The sequence below is a fragment of the Empidonax traillii genome, unplaced genomic scaffold (assembly GCF_003031625.1).
Source record: "Empidonax traillii isolate 1590-97213 ecotype Southwest subspecies unplaced genomic scaffold, ASM303162v1 scaffold16:size2589160, whole genome shotgun sequence".
In the NCBI taxonomy this organism is placed as follows: domain Eukaryota; kingdom Metazoa; phylum Chordata; class Aves; order Passeriformes; family Tyrannidae; genus Empidonax; species Empidonax traillii.
Window position 1 is genome coordinate 734,870 of NW_020955209.1, and position 17,535 is coordinate 752,404.

Below are 17,535 nucleotides of genomic sequence, written 5' to 3' on the forward strand. Positions count from 1 at the left end.
AAAATTATCAGGTGAAGATATAAATGTTCATCTCCATAAATTTATATTCCGACTCGTCAGTTATATTTTTTGCAAAACAGTTTTTCTGGAAATCAGTCCGTGCTGAGAATGCTCAGAAAATGAATGAAGAGATTTGGCTCAAAAATGGGAAGGTTTTTTAACTAAAAAAGCCATACCACATTTCATTGTGGTACATGCATTAAGCAGATAAACTACTCAAGGACAGATCCTGATTTTTCAACTCTCAGATTTTCATAGAATCATGAAGTGATTTGGGTTGGAAGGGCTCTTAAAGGTTGTCTATTTCCAACCTTCCTGCCATGGACAGAGACACCTTCTACCAGATCAAGTTTGCTCAACTCCCCATCCAACCTGGACTCAAACACCTCCAGGGATGGGGCATCCACAATCTCTCTAGGCAACCTATTAGAGGGTTTCACCACCCTCACAGTAAAGAATTTCTTCCTAATATCTAATCCAAACCTGCCTTCTTTCAGTTTAAGGCCATTTCCCCTTGTCCCACCACACATGCCCCTGTATAAAGTACCTCTCCATCTCTTTTGCAGGTCCCCTTTAGGTACTGGAAGACCACAACAAGGTCGCCCTGGAGTTGTCTCTTCTTTAGATTGAACAGACCCAGCTCCCACTCCAGTTGTGCAAGTCATCCCTGCTAGTGGATTATTATTTTTTTCCCAGTCTCAGGAAAGCAGATTAAAGCCACTCATTTCCTCATAATTTCTGCTTTTTACGTTTCTCACTAAAGAGACAGCGCTTAATAATCAAATTTTATTTTCTTAAAGAATCCTCTGCATCCTTTAGAGATTCCATTTTCCAATATTAACTAATCTACATAGCCTATAGTATATTTAAAAAGGCTTTAAATTTATAATACGTGTGTGTATATACATATATATATATATACACACACATGTTAAGTTTGCTATAGCAGAGAAATATCTTTTGCACTTGGACTGTCAATTACTAACTGAAAAATTCTTTCACTTGCCAGAGGTACCTGGAAACTTCTATTCCATCTCTGCAAACCTTAATCAAAGAATACATAAAGCCTTCCAACACAGGGGAAAAAAATCCCCAGCACAAAACTCATAGTGTAATTTAGGTTTTCTCTAGTAGTCATATCTCCTTTTAGTATTCTCCCATTTGCATTTTCTCTTTTCTTTTCCTGGATTTATCCTATACAGCTTAACAGGCAATGTTCAACTGCTGCATGTCACTGGGCCACATTTCACTCTCACTGTACTTCTCATCACATCAGAGACCTGCATATTTTCATTGCTGAATACTGGCTCACTAAAGTAGATCTACCAGACTTATTTAAGATATGTACACTCAAAGGCTTCCAAATTTCACGTATTCTCTACAAGAGGAGATTTTGAAAACTGGGCATTTACTTTGGAGTTTGTCACAGTACTAATCTGAACTAGTTTTTATGTTCAATAGAAGACAGATAATCTCATGGTACACAGCATGCTTCAAATTGAAAGAGAATGTTTCAGGGCCCTCATGGTACATTGATAACATATTCTGGGAACTTAATGGCAAAGCAAAGCCCTTCACTCAGACATCTACTTCCACACCAGAATCTAACTTTTCTTTAAATCATGCAATATTCAGCTTGCTCTCAAGCTTTTGGTCTGAGCCAGGCAGGTATGTGAAAGAACTCAGTTTTTTTTCCCCTCTTTCTTCTTCAAAGCCACAAATATTTAATTAAGTGTCTCACTCTGGTCTCCACAGGGCAAGAGAGATTTTCAAAGAATTTGAACTCGCTTTGAAGCCAGACCTCTTCATCTCTTGGGACCTGACTTCACTTACGAAAGTCTGAGGGGGGGAAGACTGGAGAGGAGATATTAAGATGTCCCTGAAAGGAACGCGAGTTCATTGTGTATGTATTGAGAGGGCTCTCAGTACCACTCAAGTTGCAGAGGATGGATGACAGGTACTCAATAAGCATGGAAAGTTAATGTATTTGCCATCTAAAAAAATAAATAAATGGAAGGAGGCAATATTTATTCCTTTGAGTTAAAAATGTTCAGACATGTCAATCCAAGATTAATACAGAAGAAACAAATCAAGCACTTTTATGGGCAGGCATTTCTCAATCAGTTTCAAGGCTCCTATTTTACCTCCATTGGGATAATCACTCAAAAGACAGGACAAGAGAATATGCTTTGTTTTGAGAGAGTTATAGCTTATGTGCTCAGGTAGAAGAACATAACAAAAGAACAGGCATCAAAGGTAATCCTTCTCTCACACTACACTTCTCTAATATACACAAAGAAAAGCACAAATACCTAATCTAAAAAATAACTTCATTATGAATATTATTTATAAATGTAATGTCCAGTCAGACAGTGGCAGCATGAAGATCTCCTTACTTGAATTAATAGCAAGCTATTTAATTTCATAGAATCATAGAATAGTTTGGGTTGAAAGGACCTTTGAAGGTCACCCAGTTTGATCTCCTTGCAATGAGCAGGGACATCTTCAACTAGATCAGGTTGCTCAAAGCCCCATGCAACCTGAACTTGAATGATTCCAGGGATAGGGCATCCACTATCTCTCTGGGCAACCTGTTATGAGTGTTTTATCACACTCATAGTAAAAAAACTTCTTCCTTAGATCTAATCTAAACCTACTCTTTTTTAGTTTAAAACCATTACCACTGGCAACTGGCCCTGCTAAAAAGTTTGTCCCCATCTTTCTTATAGGCTTTCTTTAAGTACTGAGAGTCAGCAGTCTCCCTGAAGCCTTCTCCTCTCCAGACATGTCCAGTTCTGGGCTCCTCAGTACAAGAAACACAAGGAGTTACTGGAGAGGATCCAGCGGAGGGACACAAAGATGACAAAGGGGTCTGGAGCCAATTCCTTAACCACGGAACAGTCCACCCATCAAATCCATATCTCTCCAATTTAGAGAGAAGGATGTTGCAGGGGACCATGTCAGAGGCCTTACAGAAATCCACACAGATGACATGTGTAGCTCTTTTTTTGTTGCTAAATTTATTTATTTTTATTACTAATAATTTGGTTCTAATCAGAAAAATACACTGAAATCAAAGCTCTATTGTTGAGGTTTCCACATATATTTCAAGACAACTGATTTTTTTCTCCCCATTTGTTAGGGAACTAGGATATAACGGTCTTGTTTTGATGTTGACTTTTGAAACGTTTTTTTAAAAAGTTACTTCAATCATGGAAAGTCTTTCAAAAAAGGGAAGTTTTCTCCCAGCACATTCCACTTTATAGCTAATGTCTACTGTTTCCTCACTATCTCTTGTTTATTATCATTACAAAGGTTTTGATCCACTTTTTCAGGCTACCCAGCACATAGTGACTCATCCCTTTGATGTTACCATATATAGCACTGTTCATTGCTTACTTATTTATTTTTAAGAGAGCCTGATAAACTGCAAGGCAAAACTAAGACACAAAAGGCCAAAGAATACTATTTTCAACAGGAATTGGACAAACAGTACCTTTTTTTTCCCAACTGCCCTCAAGTCATGTACATGCTTTCTTCAGGGAGGGGAAAAAAAACAACAACCTTCTAAACAAAGAAGCAAAATAAAAATTCTTAAGGCTGACAGTGCTGCTCTTAAATTCCTTCTCGCAACCTCTCTCTACCAGTCTAGTACAAGGCAGTTCCAGCTGACAGTGACTAAGCAACTAGCAAGCTGTGAACTTCTGTGTTTGCTCAATTTTTATATCATTTTTCCAAGCCAGTGGTTCTCATATATTTTACATTAGCTTCTGTGTCCTCCTACTACCTCACACTGTTCCCACCACACACAAACTACCAATCTCCAAGTAGCCCAGTACCCAAGCATAAAAGCTCCTCGCACTGACCTCTCTCCACAAAGCCCTTAAACCTCCTGCTTAGATTAACCTGCATTTAGCTGCCCTTCCAAGACTACAGCTCAGACTGTGCTTTTCAATTAGCCAACCCTTTCAACTTTTTGCATTCCAGGAGTCACAGCAGCCTTTCACAGTTTCTATGTGCCCAAAGGTTATAACAAGAGCTACCTCTTCTGCTCCTCACACTGCCTTATATCCCTTCTTCTTTTTCCCCCTCTATTCTCATGCTCCAGCTCCCCTAGAGAGAGGAAAGCGGGGCTCTGCCCAGGGCTCTGAGTCTCATGAAACAGTTCTGTGGTGCTCACAAGAGGATCCTGATTTCTTTATTAGGTTTCATAGAGGCTACCACAATACAAAATAAAGAAAAAGGTCAATATTAAGGACAACTTCAACAAGACCAGCAGGCTATGTTATGCTGGTTTAAGTTCATAGCCAAGGGTGATTAAACAGCTTTCATTTGTTTCTTGTTCCACACCAACAAATTGGTGCTGAATTCTTTCTTCGCTGCATCAAACCACATATTCAAAAGAATAAACAGCAAAGCCTGACAATTTAATAGGAAAGAAATTAACTTATTTCTCAGGAAAAGGGAAAAATAAAATTATTATCAGACACAGAAATGGGAAGAGACATGCTACAGAAAAAAACCACTGCTTTTGGGGTTTTTTTGTCATTGTTTGGTTGGGGGGTTTTGTGGGATTTTTTTGGCAAGGTGCACAACAAGGTTGCTTATATATAATTGTTTGATTACTGTGTATCCTGTTGTTTGGGCACTACAAGGCATTCCAAAAACAGTCAGACAAAGTGATTACTGAATTTTCTTGTTTGACTGGTTCAACACACAAGCAAACCTGAGTGCTGTCTGTATTCTGGAAGACAAGTTTGATAAAGTGGTTACTAAAAATTGCGCCTTATAATGCTCAGCTACTGGGTAAATATGTGTGTTTTTTAAAAGAAATAGTATTTGATCACTTTTAAATATTTGTTACACAAGTCAAGGATTGAAAAGCCTAACAGCAGTTTGGCAAGACAAGTAGGGAAATCTGGAGTATTGAATGAGGGATAACCTTCTGTACGTGAACCTACAGCGCTGTCCTTCCTGGTCCAACACACAGCTGTTGCACTCCTGCTACTGAAATTTCATAAAAGCAAAATTAAACTGTGTGAGTTGGCTCAGTGGCTGACGAAGAGTGGTCAAATCCCGACAAGAACTTCAATTTTGCCCGATCTTTCTAAAGCTCACCCCACAAACAACCAAAGAAGCAGGCACGAAGGGAAGAGCTCCCATATCCACGGCTACCTGAAGCAGATACAGCAAGGGAGTTACCACATGGCTTGTCTTCTCCCAGTGATGGCCCCTTAGAGCACTGCCTTGCCACAATACTGTGAATTATGACCACAGACATCCAGTCTTGAGAAATGGAGTATTTGTAAAGCACTGATATGAGATAATAAAAGCTTTTTTAAAAAGTGGGTTTTTTTAAGTTAGTTGTAAACACAAAATTCCGATCGGTAAACCTGGTCACTCTAACACAAAAAGTTTTGTCTTAAAAACTAAGCCACAAACTGGGTTAACCTGATGCGGTTCACAAGAGGCCCGGGGGTAGTAGAGGAGCAGGGGAAAAATATCCCCCAAACCTCTTACCTTTTCAGACTAATTTAAAATTCCCATTAAAAAAAAAAAAAGCTATTATGTATTTGTCATAGGTTACTTATCACAGTGATTTTCTATTCTAAAAAGAAGCATTCTTGGCACAAATAGCTCACAATGGCCCACTTAAAAACCTAGCAAATAACCTGAACATTTGAAGAGGAAAATGACTCAATCTGTATACAGTAGAAACACTGTGAAAGGGGGAAGGGAAGCATTTTAGCTACTCTGGGAAGCAGAAAAGATGTTCAGTTGCTCTCTGTACTGTTCATGGAAAGAAATAGAAACACTGCTGCGAAGATTACCTTCTGAGGAAAATAATCTGACAAGAATTATTACAGAAGATTACACCGCAAGTTCAATTAATCTATAGCTCTTGACAAAAATATCATGAGTAATCACATACAGTAAAGGGGAAGTCCTATCTGACACACTTAATTTTTCAAATGTAGAAATAAACAGGTCAAATTCTTTTAAGTTTCCTAAACATTTAGAAATAGCCTACTCTCATTTATTGGAAGTGGTTTCCAGAGACAAGGTAATTTCCTGCTCAACATAGGGCAAGTTAACTAGCACTGGTCCACAGCCTGAGAAATACATCAAGAATCAATGAATGCACAGAACACAACTGCCCTCAGTACAGCAGATCTACCCAAATGTCATGCTTGCATAGAGTCTTTAATGACATCATTATCACCTCACTTATTTAAAGGGAGTATATGCAAAAAAAGGCAACAATTCATGCAGTGCGGGAAGTTGATGAAATGCATTAACTCACCATGACTAAAGCAAAAACGAAGCAGCAAATATTGAGTGAACCATGTTTCAAAAAAAGATGACTTGTGGGAAAGTTAGTTCAGAGGTTTCCTCTACATCAAAGCAATTTACTTTGGATTGGTTGGCACCTAGAATACTGTCCTGAAATGCACAGAAGGGACAGAGGTACCAGCAGATGATTTTCACAAAGATTTTCCATGAGTATTCCACGAATACTTAAATATATGTAATATCCAAGCTAAGAAGCTTAGGGCAAAGTATGGAGTGAATACAGAGTTTCATCCCAAGAGACAACATCCACAGTCAAAGCAAAGACACGGTATGTGTTCTCCACACTATGCCACTACAGGAAAAACACCAATCCCTTGTATATTTTGTGATACCTCATAAAGGTAGTTACCTATTAAACATGGAGTATCTACATCCCATGTAGTTTGAACTTGGCCCCTCACTCCTCAACACTGCCTATCTCCCCATTTCAATAGCTCCACAGGTAGGTTTTCCTGCATCCTTTCCTGTGGTTCCTGTCTCTTTGAATTTTATAGAATGGAAATGTAGCTTAGGACTGCATGAACCATGAAGTAGCAGAGAAACTGAAAGATAAATATTGAAATATTTCAGAGTTGCAATGTCCAGTCCAGATCATGTTAGAGATCTATCCAATATGGGACAAATGAGGAAAATATACTTTATATTCCTTATTTGTAAGGTCCATTATTCTTCCTTCACTAGCAAGACTGAAGATGACTTGCCTTCTTGCAGGGGAAAGAAACACGTTCTGTGAAAAAAATGAAAATTATTTAAAACAAAAAAAAAATAACTAAAGGTAACTCAATTAAAACCTACGTTAGGCACCTCAAAACAACAAGACATTTTGATTTAGCATCGCTGTCTAACTCTCAGTCAGAAAACAAGAAAAGTTTAAAGGAACTGCAAAAAACCCCAGCAACATCTGGGATGAGAAACAGAGGAAGAGCTACAGTATTATCCCAGTTGCTTTGGAAAGGTATTATTCTCACTACTTACAGATTTTTAGCAAAATCATTCTGTTCCATTTCTTGCTGATTCTTGTGGAACAATCTGGATCTTCCTTTTCAGCCTCTCAGATCAAAAATTTACTGCAAATTTACTTTTTTATTTGTATTGTCTAGACAGCCAGTAAAAATGGCAGAGGCATGTAATGGAACATAAATATCAGAAAGTTCACAAATTAAGAAGGCAAAAAATGGTTTTAAAGCTTTGTTTTTTTGAACTGGATGTGCTTATTCTGTTGGATTAATCTTTTCAATGCAGTCAGAAACTGTTGAGTTTATATTGAAATTTAAAAAGGAAATATTTTTCTTACTATAAAATCATGCCATATATAAATAGGAGTAAAAAACAAAGACTACATGTTCCTTTCACCTGCTGGGGAAAGAAATATCTGAGCTCCTGCAAGCCTGTTATGGGCTATATTGTGTTGCTTAATGATTCCCACAGTAGCTGACTCATCCCTGAATTCACAGGCATCTTCCAAGTTCTATCAGGCAGATACTTGCTAAGTGTTTTCCATTTCCACACATGAAACATACTGTTTGATTTTGCACTCCTGTTTCTCCTCTCTCTTTTACCAAGATGGATCTCCCCTTTTCACCCCACTTCTCCATTCTAGCCTGCAAAATTAGGCACAATAGTTCAACCAGATACTGTGCTCTTTGAGGGAAAACAATTTTTTTTCTGTCTTTCAAACAAATAAAATAAAACTTTACTCTTAGCAAGCAGGTCTCTTAATATATAGGTAAAAATGTTTTAAATAAAATTGTTCCATGTCTTTAATCTACAGTAAGTTAGAAACAAAGCCCACAAATGAGCTAGCCAACCTCAATTCTAACAATCCCTAAGTATAGCATATTTACTCTATTGCTATTTATCTTTCTAAGCTATGACTGTACAAAACAAGTAAGTTCAGAAATATGAGAAATTTGTTGACATCAGACTTGAAATATTTCGTAAGAGTATAACACACTCACATATGTCCATCTGTGTACTGAAATTCACTAGTTCAGCTAAATCAAAAAAGTCCCCAAAGATGAATATAATGAAAAACTGTATCAATAATCTCTGTACATGACAGAGAAGACTTAAAGTTGTATGTGATTATATGAAATCTGCCACCTCCCAACCTCTGTATATCCAGTGCAATATTACCAGATTGCATGACATTTTCCCATTTTTTTTCTTAAGGCCTCAGTGAAATGAAAAAAGTTATAAAAACAATCACGATTTCTAAAGAAGCTATATAATACACTATCAAAGGGATCCAAACTATGAATCATTTCATAGAAACACAAATGGTTCTCATTTAATACATGGGCCTCAACCTAGAAATCAGAATATTACTATCCAGCACAAAGACAGTTAGCAACATGTAACATGCCCATAAAATGCCTATCATAGGAACAGTTCAGTGCCCTGATCCCTCTGTAGGGTAAGAGCAGTCCTAACCTGTTTTGCTCTATCTAGACAAAAGAAGTCAGGCCTGCCTGTTCACCCCTGCTGCTACAACCAGGATGTTGCTGTGGAAGGACATACTCAATACATGGAGCACAGGAGCTTCTACAACCTTGTGGTGGCTTTAGTCCATAAATACACACACTTGCATTTATTATTGTGACCTACCGCTCAAACAGTACTTCAATTCTGATGTATTTCAAGACACACCTATAACCAGCCTCTCTAAGATTTCAAAGGACAGGTCCAAACAGTGGAAGTGTTATAAGGAACAAGGGTGTCTACAGGAGTAAGAAAAAAAAAAAAAAGGAGAAGGGTATGGAAAGACAACCTGAGGTACTACTACTACTACATCAGAAAAGCAGTTTTGCCCACTCAGTTTTGAGGTACATTCCAATCCCTTATTTACTAACTCTGTTACATTTTTTTAATCTTCATTACAAAAATCGTAGTCCTGTGTCTGGCACATGTGACAGATGCTTTCTTTGGTTAATCAATTTCAACAATCCAGTAAGTAGTTTAGTCAATATCACCTTAATAAGGTGTTAAAAATATAAATAAGAATACAATGTTTTTTTCCTCAGCTTTCAGTTGCAAACTCAGACTATTTGCATGTCTGTCTTCAGCGAGCATCTCCAGATTGTAAAGCCATTTTGACTGAAGTAATCAGAGCCTCTCCAATGTTACTTCACATCATCTTTACAGTCACCAAATTGGAGTTTCACTGTTAAATCACTCTGTGCTTAAAACAGCATCTATATCAGATGTGTTATCTGCTAGATTCTAGGCTACCTATAATATATCGTACATTTTCTTTCATTTTTCAATTTTCCTCATTCCCTCTTTGCCAGTCAGGACAATTTCTGAAATAACTAATATTCACTCAAATAGTCCTGCAACTAGTTATCTTTTTTTCACAAACACCTGTGTCTTAATCAGATCATTTTCTTTCTTATCTCAACTTTGTACCTTTTTCAGATGCCATGGGAAAAATGTTCCTGCTTTAATTTTCGTAAGTGGCTTTCAGTTTTCTGGTATTTCTCTTTTTGCCCCTTTAATCTTAGGAGTACATGAGCTACAGTCATAGGCACCCTTTGCAATCAGCACAGAGGTCCAAAACTGCCCAGAGAGATACTTGTACATCTTGAGGGAGCACAGGAAAGCAGGTGCAGCTAATGGTCTAAACAGGTACATTCAGTCCATCATCTTAACACATGTAGAGTCTGCAGGTGATTCTTACTTTACCTCCAACACAGAATTTAGCAGTGACCAAAGTCCTGCAGTACAGCATAATGTAAAAAAATTCCTCTCATCCACACTTTAGATCCCACAGCAGTTGATGATGTAACTGCCTACTGGATGAACTCAGTGAACACGCAGCTTAGAGCAACTTAGCCTTGTTACCACATGCCTAACTGACACTCCAGCTAACAGCCCATTCAAGTAAATCGGTTTACAAATTCAAAACCAAACAGAATTACCCTATTTGTCCACCCTATTTGTCCATCCTTTTAATCACACACCTCCATATCACCTGATATTAATTCACTACGATATTTTCCCATTTTAGCAGTCAAACTTTATTTCAACTCTGAGAACGCATTTGTCTAACACACTACAAATTGATTTATGACTTACAGTTGCCAATTCTGGGAAAAGTCAGAATAGAAAACAGGTTGTTTAAGGAGCTCTCTAGAAACATATCTGTGCTTATTATTCACAAATTATTCTGAGTTGGAAGGGTCCCACAAGGATCATCAAGTCATAGAATCATCACAGACTCATAGAATCAGCCAGGTTGGAAAGGACCTCTGAGATCATCAAGTCCAACCCTTGATCCACTACCTCCACAGTTACTAGACTATGGCACTAAGTGCCACATCCAGTCTCTTCTTAAATACCTCCAGGGACGGAGAATCTACCACTTCCCTGGGCAGCCCATTCCAATCCCTGATTACTCTCTCTGTAAAGAAATTCTTCCTAATATCTAACCTGAATCTCCCCTGGCAGAGCTTGAGACCATGCCCTCGTCTTACTGATAGTTTCCTGGGAGAAGATATTGACCCCCACCTGGCTACAACCTCCTGTCAGGGAGTAGTAGAGAGTGATGAGGTCACTCCTGAGCCTCCTCCAGGCTAAACAACCGCAGATCCCTCAGCCTCTCCTCAAAGGACTTGTGCTCAAGTCCCTTCACCAGCCTGGTTGTTCTTCTCTGGACCTGCTCCAGCACCTCAATATCCTTCCTGAACTGAAGGGTCCAGAGCTGGACACAGTATTCCAGGTGTGTCCTCATCAGCACTGAGTAGAGGGGAAGAATCACTTCCCTGCTCCTGCTGGCCACACTGTTCCTGATGCAGGCCAGGATGCCATTGGCCTTCTTGACCACCTGGGCACACTGCTGGCTCACGTTCAGCTTCCTGTCAATCCAAACTCCCAGATCCCTTTCTGCCTGGCTGCTCTCCAGCCACTCTGTGCCCAGCCTGTAGCGCTGCAGGGGGTTGTTGTGGCCAAAGTGCAGGACCCGGCACTTGGCCTTGTTGAATCTCATCCCATTGGAATCAGTCCAACTCTCCAGCCTATCCAGGTCCCTCTTAAGAGTCCTCCTGCCTCCCAGCAGATAAACACGCCCCTCCCAACTTGGTGTCATCTGCAAATTTACTAATGGTGGACTCAATCCCCTCATCTAAATCATCGATAAAGATGTTAAACAGGACTGGTCCCAGCACTGATCCCTGGGGAACACCACTGGTGACCGGCTGCCAGCTGGATGCAGCCCCGTTCACCAGCACTCTCTGGGCCCGGCCCTCCAGCCAGTTCCTGACCCAGCACAGAGTGCCCCTGTCCAAGCCATGGGCTGCCAGCTTTTCCAGGAGTATATTATGGGAGACAGTGTCAAAGGCTTTGCTGAAGTCCAGATAGACACATCCACAGCCTTCCCCTCATCCACCAGGTGGGTCACCTGATCATAAAAGGAGATCAGGTTGGTCAAACAGGACCTNGACCTGCCCCTCCTAAATCCATGCTGGCTGAACACATGCTTCAAATCACTATCATCTGAAAGGCTTGGGAATTCCAGCACAAGGACAGTATTGAGAACACCACAAATACAGCTATGGCTACATTGCTCCATCCACACTTCTGTTTGCAAATCCTGTGCCAGGTCTCTGTTTCAGCAACAGCAATGGGGAGTAGAGGCTATGTTAACAGGGACCTTTGCAGAGGGGTACCAAGTATCCCAGACTTATCTTCTCCTTTTCAGGAAATACAATAGAAAAGGTACAAAGTATAAACTCATGTAAGGATTGGAGTTGACTTTTTGCTGCCTTCAATTAATTTTTTTAACTATAAGTACAGCAATAACTATGTTGCTTGTTCATAAAACTTTATCAAGATAATCAGTTCACTAATTGCATTTGGAAGTGTTCTTAGGATAAGTGGAACCTAATGGCCCTAGAAATTGGATTTTTGTCAGATTTGGAGATCACTACTGATTAAGAGCCACAATATGAAAATATGCCACATTATTCTTTGAAGAGGCCAAACATATTTTCCTCTGTTCTCTCACAGTTCCCTAGTATGGTGGGTTTCAGTTTGTATTTTCATTCTCCACAAAACAAGAATGAAAACATTGCAATTAGACAAGATCAAATAATTTAGACAAATTATTCCAAATTACTTTTCATAAGTCACTAAATATGGATATATTTCCAGCAAAAATACAAGTTTATCTTGGAAATGAACTATTGATCTAAGGAACTGCATTTCAACAGACATTCCTGCACTTTTCCTGCAGATGACCACCTGGCATTTTGGCAGTCAGTACTAACACTGCCGCACTGAACTTCTTGAGTTCTTCACAGTCATTTGTTTGCAAAGTGGCCAAATAAGAAGCTTTTATCATCGTAAACATCATCTCTAAGAAACAGTAACAGAACTACAGTTAATTCCACAAGGTCTCAATGTATTAGAAGGAAAACAAACTCACTTTTCTGTGGATGGTTTTATTGACTATGAGAACATATTCTTTTTAATGAAAATTCTTTAAATGATGAAGATATTTGATTTCCTCCTGTCAAAGGAAAACAAAGCACTACTAGCAATCAAAAATCAAGAAAGGCGTCCCTGATTTAGTTAACATGCCACTTTGAAATAGGTCTTTTAGTTAATAAGTCACAGATGAGAATCAGTTCTTTGCATTTTTGTGAAAGTCTAAGTAACAGAAGATTTCTTCACTTCTGGCTTTATATGTAGCATTTCAAACCACGCAGTGATATGTTTAGCTTGGAACACAAAATATTTTTAAAAAGATAAATCCACAATTATGTGATTGAACCATTATTTTGTAAACAATATATGCTACAGAGGAGCACTGAAAACAACCTGTTGAAGCATGTCATTCTATAATTAGGGTTTTGCCACAAACTTTGTAAGAATTAGAATCTCATCCATTAGCTTTTGCCCAACAGTTGCTTTTACTTCCTTACAAAGAAACATGTGGTATAACTAATGGATTCTATGTAAAATATTACTACCTGTTACCTTTCAAAAAGGCCTCACTGCCTTTTGTGTTTGATTGTCTCTGTATAAGTCTAAAGAGGTTTCAGACTTAAAAGATCTAAAGCATAAAGAGAAAATTTTCTAAAGAACTAGAGTATTCTTGGACAACTTGGACTAAAAGAGCAAGTGGGGAAAAAATGTGCTTGAAATTCTAATTATTTACCTATATCAAGTACCACGTAGGACACTAGGTGGAAAAGCACTAGGTATCCTACCTTTTTCTTCCTTTGTAATTTTTTTTTCAAAACGAAGATATGGTATTCTGAACACTAGAATGGTTCCCTGAACAAACACATAATTGTAAACAGTTCAAGTAAATAGTCTCAGATTAAACATTCGATAATTACAAAGGCCAAAACTATCTTGGATGTCACCAAAGGTATGAGATCTACTCATAAATAAAGTCTGTTCCAAAAGACAGAAGGACTGTGTAACACATCTTAAAAGTAGAGATAAATTTCATAACAAAGTATAGTTTGACACTTACATAGACCCTTGTACTAACACTGCATTCCAAAGACAGCATAACAAGAGTCAGTATTTTTGTATCTCATGGTTTTGTTAAGAATGTGCTTCTGTTATACAGAATTCTCTAAGCATCACTTAATCTGAACATATCTCGATATATTACTGAGCAGCCTGTACAACTGGCAGTTAAATGCAAGTGTTAAGAAACAGATCTGCCATTTAACTGCGCTACTCCAGAGCTGCTTATTTTACTTGTCTAAAACAGCTTAAATGAAATTTGGCATTAATTTCTCCTAACTTCACAAGCAACCTCTTCTACACTTATTGTTTCAGAAAATTAAAAGTTGAACTGAAATTACACCTCTCGTGGGCTAGATTGATAGAGCCAAAAATTAAGCTTATATATATATACTAGTGCGTGCTCAACTTATTGCCTCTGGCCACCAAAAGCTGAAGGACCACTGGTTCAGCATATTTACATTTGCATGGAAGATCAACTTCAGGAAGTATCCCAGATATTTACTGTTAGGCCTGTGCTCACTAACATGGAGGTAAAAAGATATGGGTAAAGAAGAGTCTTTGTACTGAAAGTGCACTTGGCAACTTAGTGAGACAGATCTGGAGAGTTCCTAACTTTATAAAATAGGGAATTGGTGCAAGCAAATGATTACAGCTAGATCTTTCATTTTATAGGCAAAAAGGGAGAATTTGGAAGGATTGCATACCTCCTACCCAATGACAAACAAATAGCAAGGCAAATAAAAGACTGGTTCAGAGAAAACACCTTTTTTAAAAAGCATTTTCAAGCCCGGAAAAGGTTAAACTGTAGGTTTACCTTATACCAGGTAGTACAAAATAGATGCCTCATTATCTCATCCATGGTCATTTCAAGGCTTCATGATAGTATTCTCTTCAAGGCTGTCCAGTGTCTCTATAAATGGGAGGGTGAATATGGGAGGAGAGCTATGCTTTTCATGTATTCTATCTCCACCTGGAGAGTGTCAACTTGAATGACAAGGCAATTTATCATTTATAAAAATGCTTCACTATATTAAACAATTTATCTACACAGTTTTATGTTTGAAATAAAGTTGCATAGAAAGTATGTAACGACTTTGATTAGGCCTGTGACTTCCGGCATTCAAGAGGGCATTAAACAACTACATTTGTTCAGGACAAGTTTAGAAATAATTAAGAAATATCCTTTATAAAATGAGTGCGCGACATGCCCTAAACCAAAATTACTCCCAGAAAGCAGTATAAGACTGTTAACTACCATCAATACCACTAAACTCACCAAAATGCAAAATATTGTACTAAGACTTGTTGATGAACTAAGGGAAGAAGACAACAGTCACTTAGTGCAATAAAGGCAGGGAGAAATAGAACTATACACACCACCTTGCAAAGCTGCTATCAGTCCTAATCACACTCCTAAGCCTAGAATATTCTGGTAATAAACAAAAGAAGAAGTTTCTTGAGATCCAATATTTAACAAAAACAAAGTTGCAAAGAATCAAAAAACAGCTGAGTTGTGTTGTATGCACAGCATATACTGAAGATGACATTTCAATAATCCAATACTCTGGAAATACAAAACCACCAATCAATAAAACAGCTAACTATGCCAACCATCAACAACAGCCATACGGAGTAAGGTGCCATACTTTCATCCCATATCGTTGAGGCTAAAAAGCCAAACACACAAAAGCCAAACACTAATCCAACTAGAAGGCAAGGAAGGAACATTTCATGAAAGTGTATTCAAAGTATGAGTAGATAATAACAATGTTATTATACTGTAGTGTTATAATGTCATTATACTGTAATAACAATGTTGCTACAAAACAAAATCAGAGGACTTTTGTTCATTTACTAGTACTATAGGGAGAAAAAAATGTTATCTATAAAGCAGTTACATTTTTCAAAAAAAAAGGTTGTTAGTGCTTGAAGGAAGACATGAATTTTTAAAATACAAAAAAAATTTAAACATGGAGAAGTACTAGTGGGGTAGAATGAAATGAAACCTACACTGGGTAAGGTTGCTTATATTACACTGATTTTTCATTGAGACCTTTTAAACAAACTACAGAACTAAGAATGGAGTTTTCCATCTACTGACATAAAACAGAAAATGGAATGCTAGCAGAAGGAAGCAGTGCTTATTTTCTCATAATCTCTGCATTAAGGAGGTTAAGCAATACACATATTGAAATACATATATATTTAAACAAAGTAATTCAAGTCTTACATAGTCTTAAAATGAAGCAAAACTTAGAAAGCAAGAAAACACATACCTGATATACCCTGAGACTCTCTTTGTAGATCACAGTACCACAGTCTGTTCACTGGATCACAGCCTTCTCTAATAGACAGCAAGACATAGCGACCATCATCTGACACCTGTTAGAAGTTACAGGAAAATCAAAGACAATTCATGCTCTAAAGAAAAAAAATCCAACTTGAGAAGATACTACCTAAACCCAGAGGAAAAAATGAATTGATGCTATAGTTAGTTGAGTAAACACGTGTATGGAATATAAGAACTCACCAAGAACCCACAATCATCACTTAGATCAATAAATAAGTACAGTCTGATTACGTTTCAGAAGATCAAAACCAAACAGCATTATCTGTTTATTTTCACCATGAATTTTTTAAAAAAAGAAAGTTTATTATTATTAAAGTATTCCAGCTAAATAGGTGTCTAAATAAGTCACAGTGGATATCTCCTCCTTGGTGGACCTCCACAGGCTGCAGGGGCACAGCCTGCTTCACCTTGGTCTTCAGCACAGTCTGCAGGGCAATCTCTGCTCCAGCACCTGGTGCACCTCCTCCCCCTTGGTTTGCCTCCTGAGGCAAACTAAACGACACTCAGAATTTTGATTTTTGACCTTTTCATTATGTTTACACACACAAAAATCCAGTGCTGCTGTTAAATGAACATTAAGCTATAAATTTTCTAAAGTTTCCTGGTTCACTTTTGCACATGCACGACCAAATTTTCGAAATGAATCCCTCTTGCTACTTGGACTTTGCAAACATACTCTGTTTCCTGGCAAAGCTTTTGGAAGTGCAAGCCCAACAAGGAAAGGCAGGAACTAAAAAGAAGTCATCAACTTAAAGTTTCCCTCTCCTGACTGAGCTGTTTTGAGCATATTCCAAAATTACCATACTTAGATATTATAATTAATAGAGCTGACACAGGCCTTTTCCTGTCCATATTGTCCTTACATGACAATATCTAATGGAAATTTAAACCCCTAATCACAAAATATGAATCTGGGTTCTGGAAACTTTCCACTTGGCCCTAAACACATCTTCAAAGGAGTCTTATTCATACACTGTCATTACTTCTTAGACATATTTCAGTTAATATTTGCAACATTAGTTGTGCAAAATATCTGTAGAATGAGTTAAGCAAAATAAATTTCAGAAGAATTAGGTTCTAAAGATACTGCTATTCAAACAAATCCACAGTTCTGACAACACAAGAAGGGGACCTAGTAGAATAGAGACAAATCTCAGTGTATGAAAGCTAATAAAAAAGCCCCAACAAACAAAGAGTCCTCAAAACAAAAACAAACCCCAAATGAGTGTTTCCAAGTTGTATTTTTTATAGGCATTTTGTTAACAGCTAATTATACAACTAAAAAATGTCCATTGAGCTGAAATCTCACAACACAAATAGAAAACAAGATTCCTACTAGACCGAAA

General features: G+C 38.0%; 1 protein-coding gene across 1 annotated transcript in view; it reads right to left on the minus strand.

Moving 5' to 3' along the window:
* The window catches only part of PREP (prolyl endopeptidase), a 96,406-nt gene that overhangs the window by 53,631 nt on the left and 25,240 nt on the right, over positions 1–17,535 (minus strand). The window contains exon 7 of the mRNA XM_027895141.1: positions 16,116–16,221. Within this exon, the coding sequence (XP_027750942.1) occupies positions 16,116–16,221 (106 nt within the window). The remainder of the gene's footprint in view (positions 1–16,115; positions 16,222–17,535) is intronic.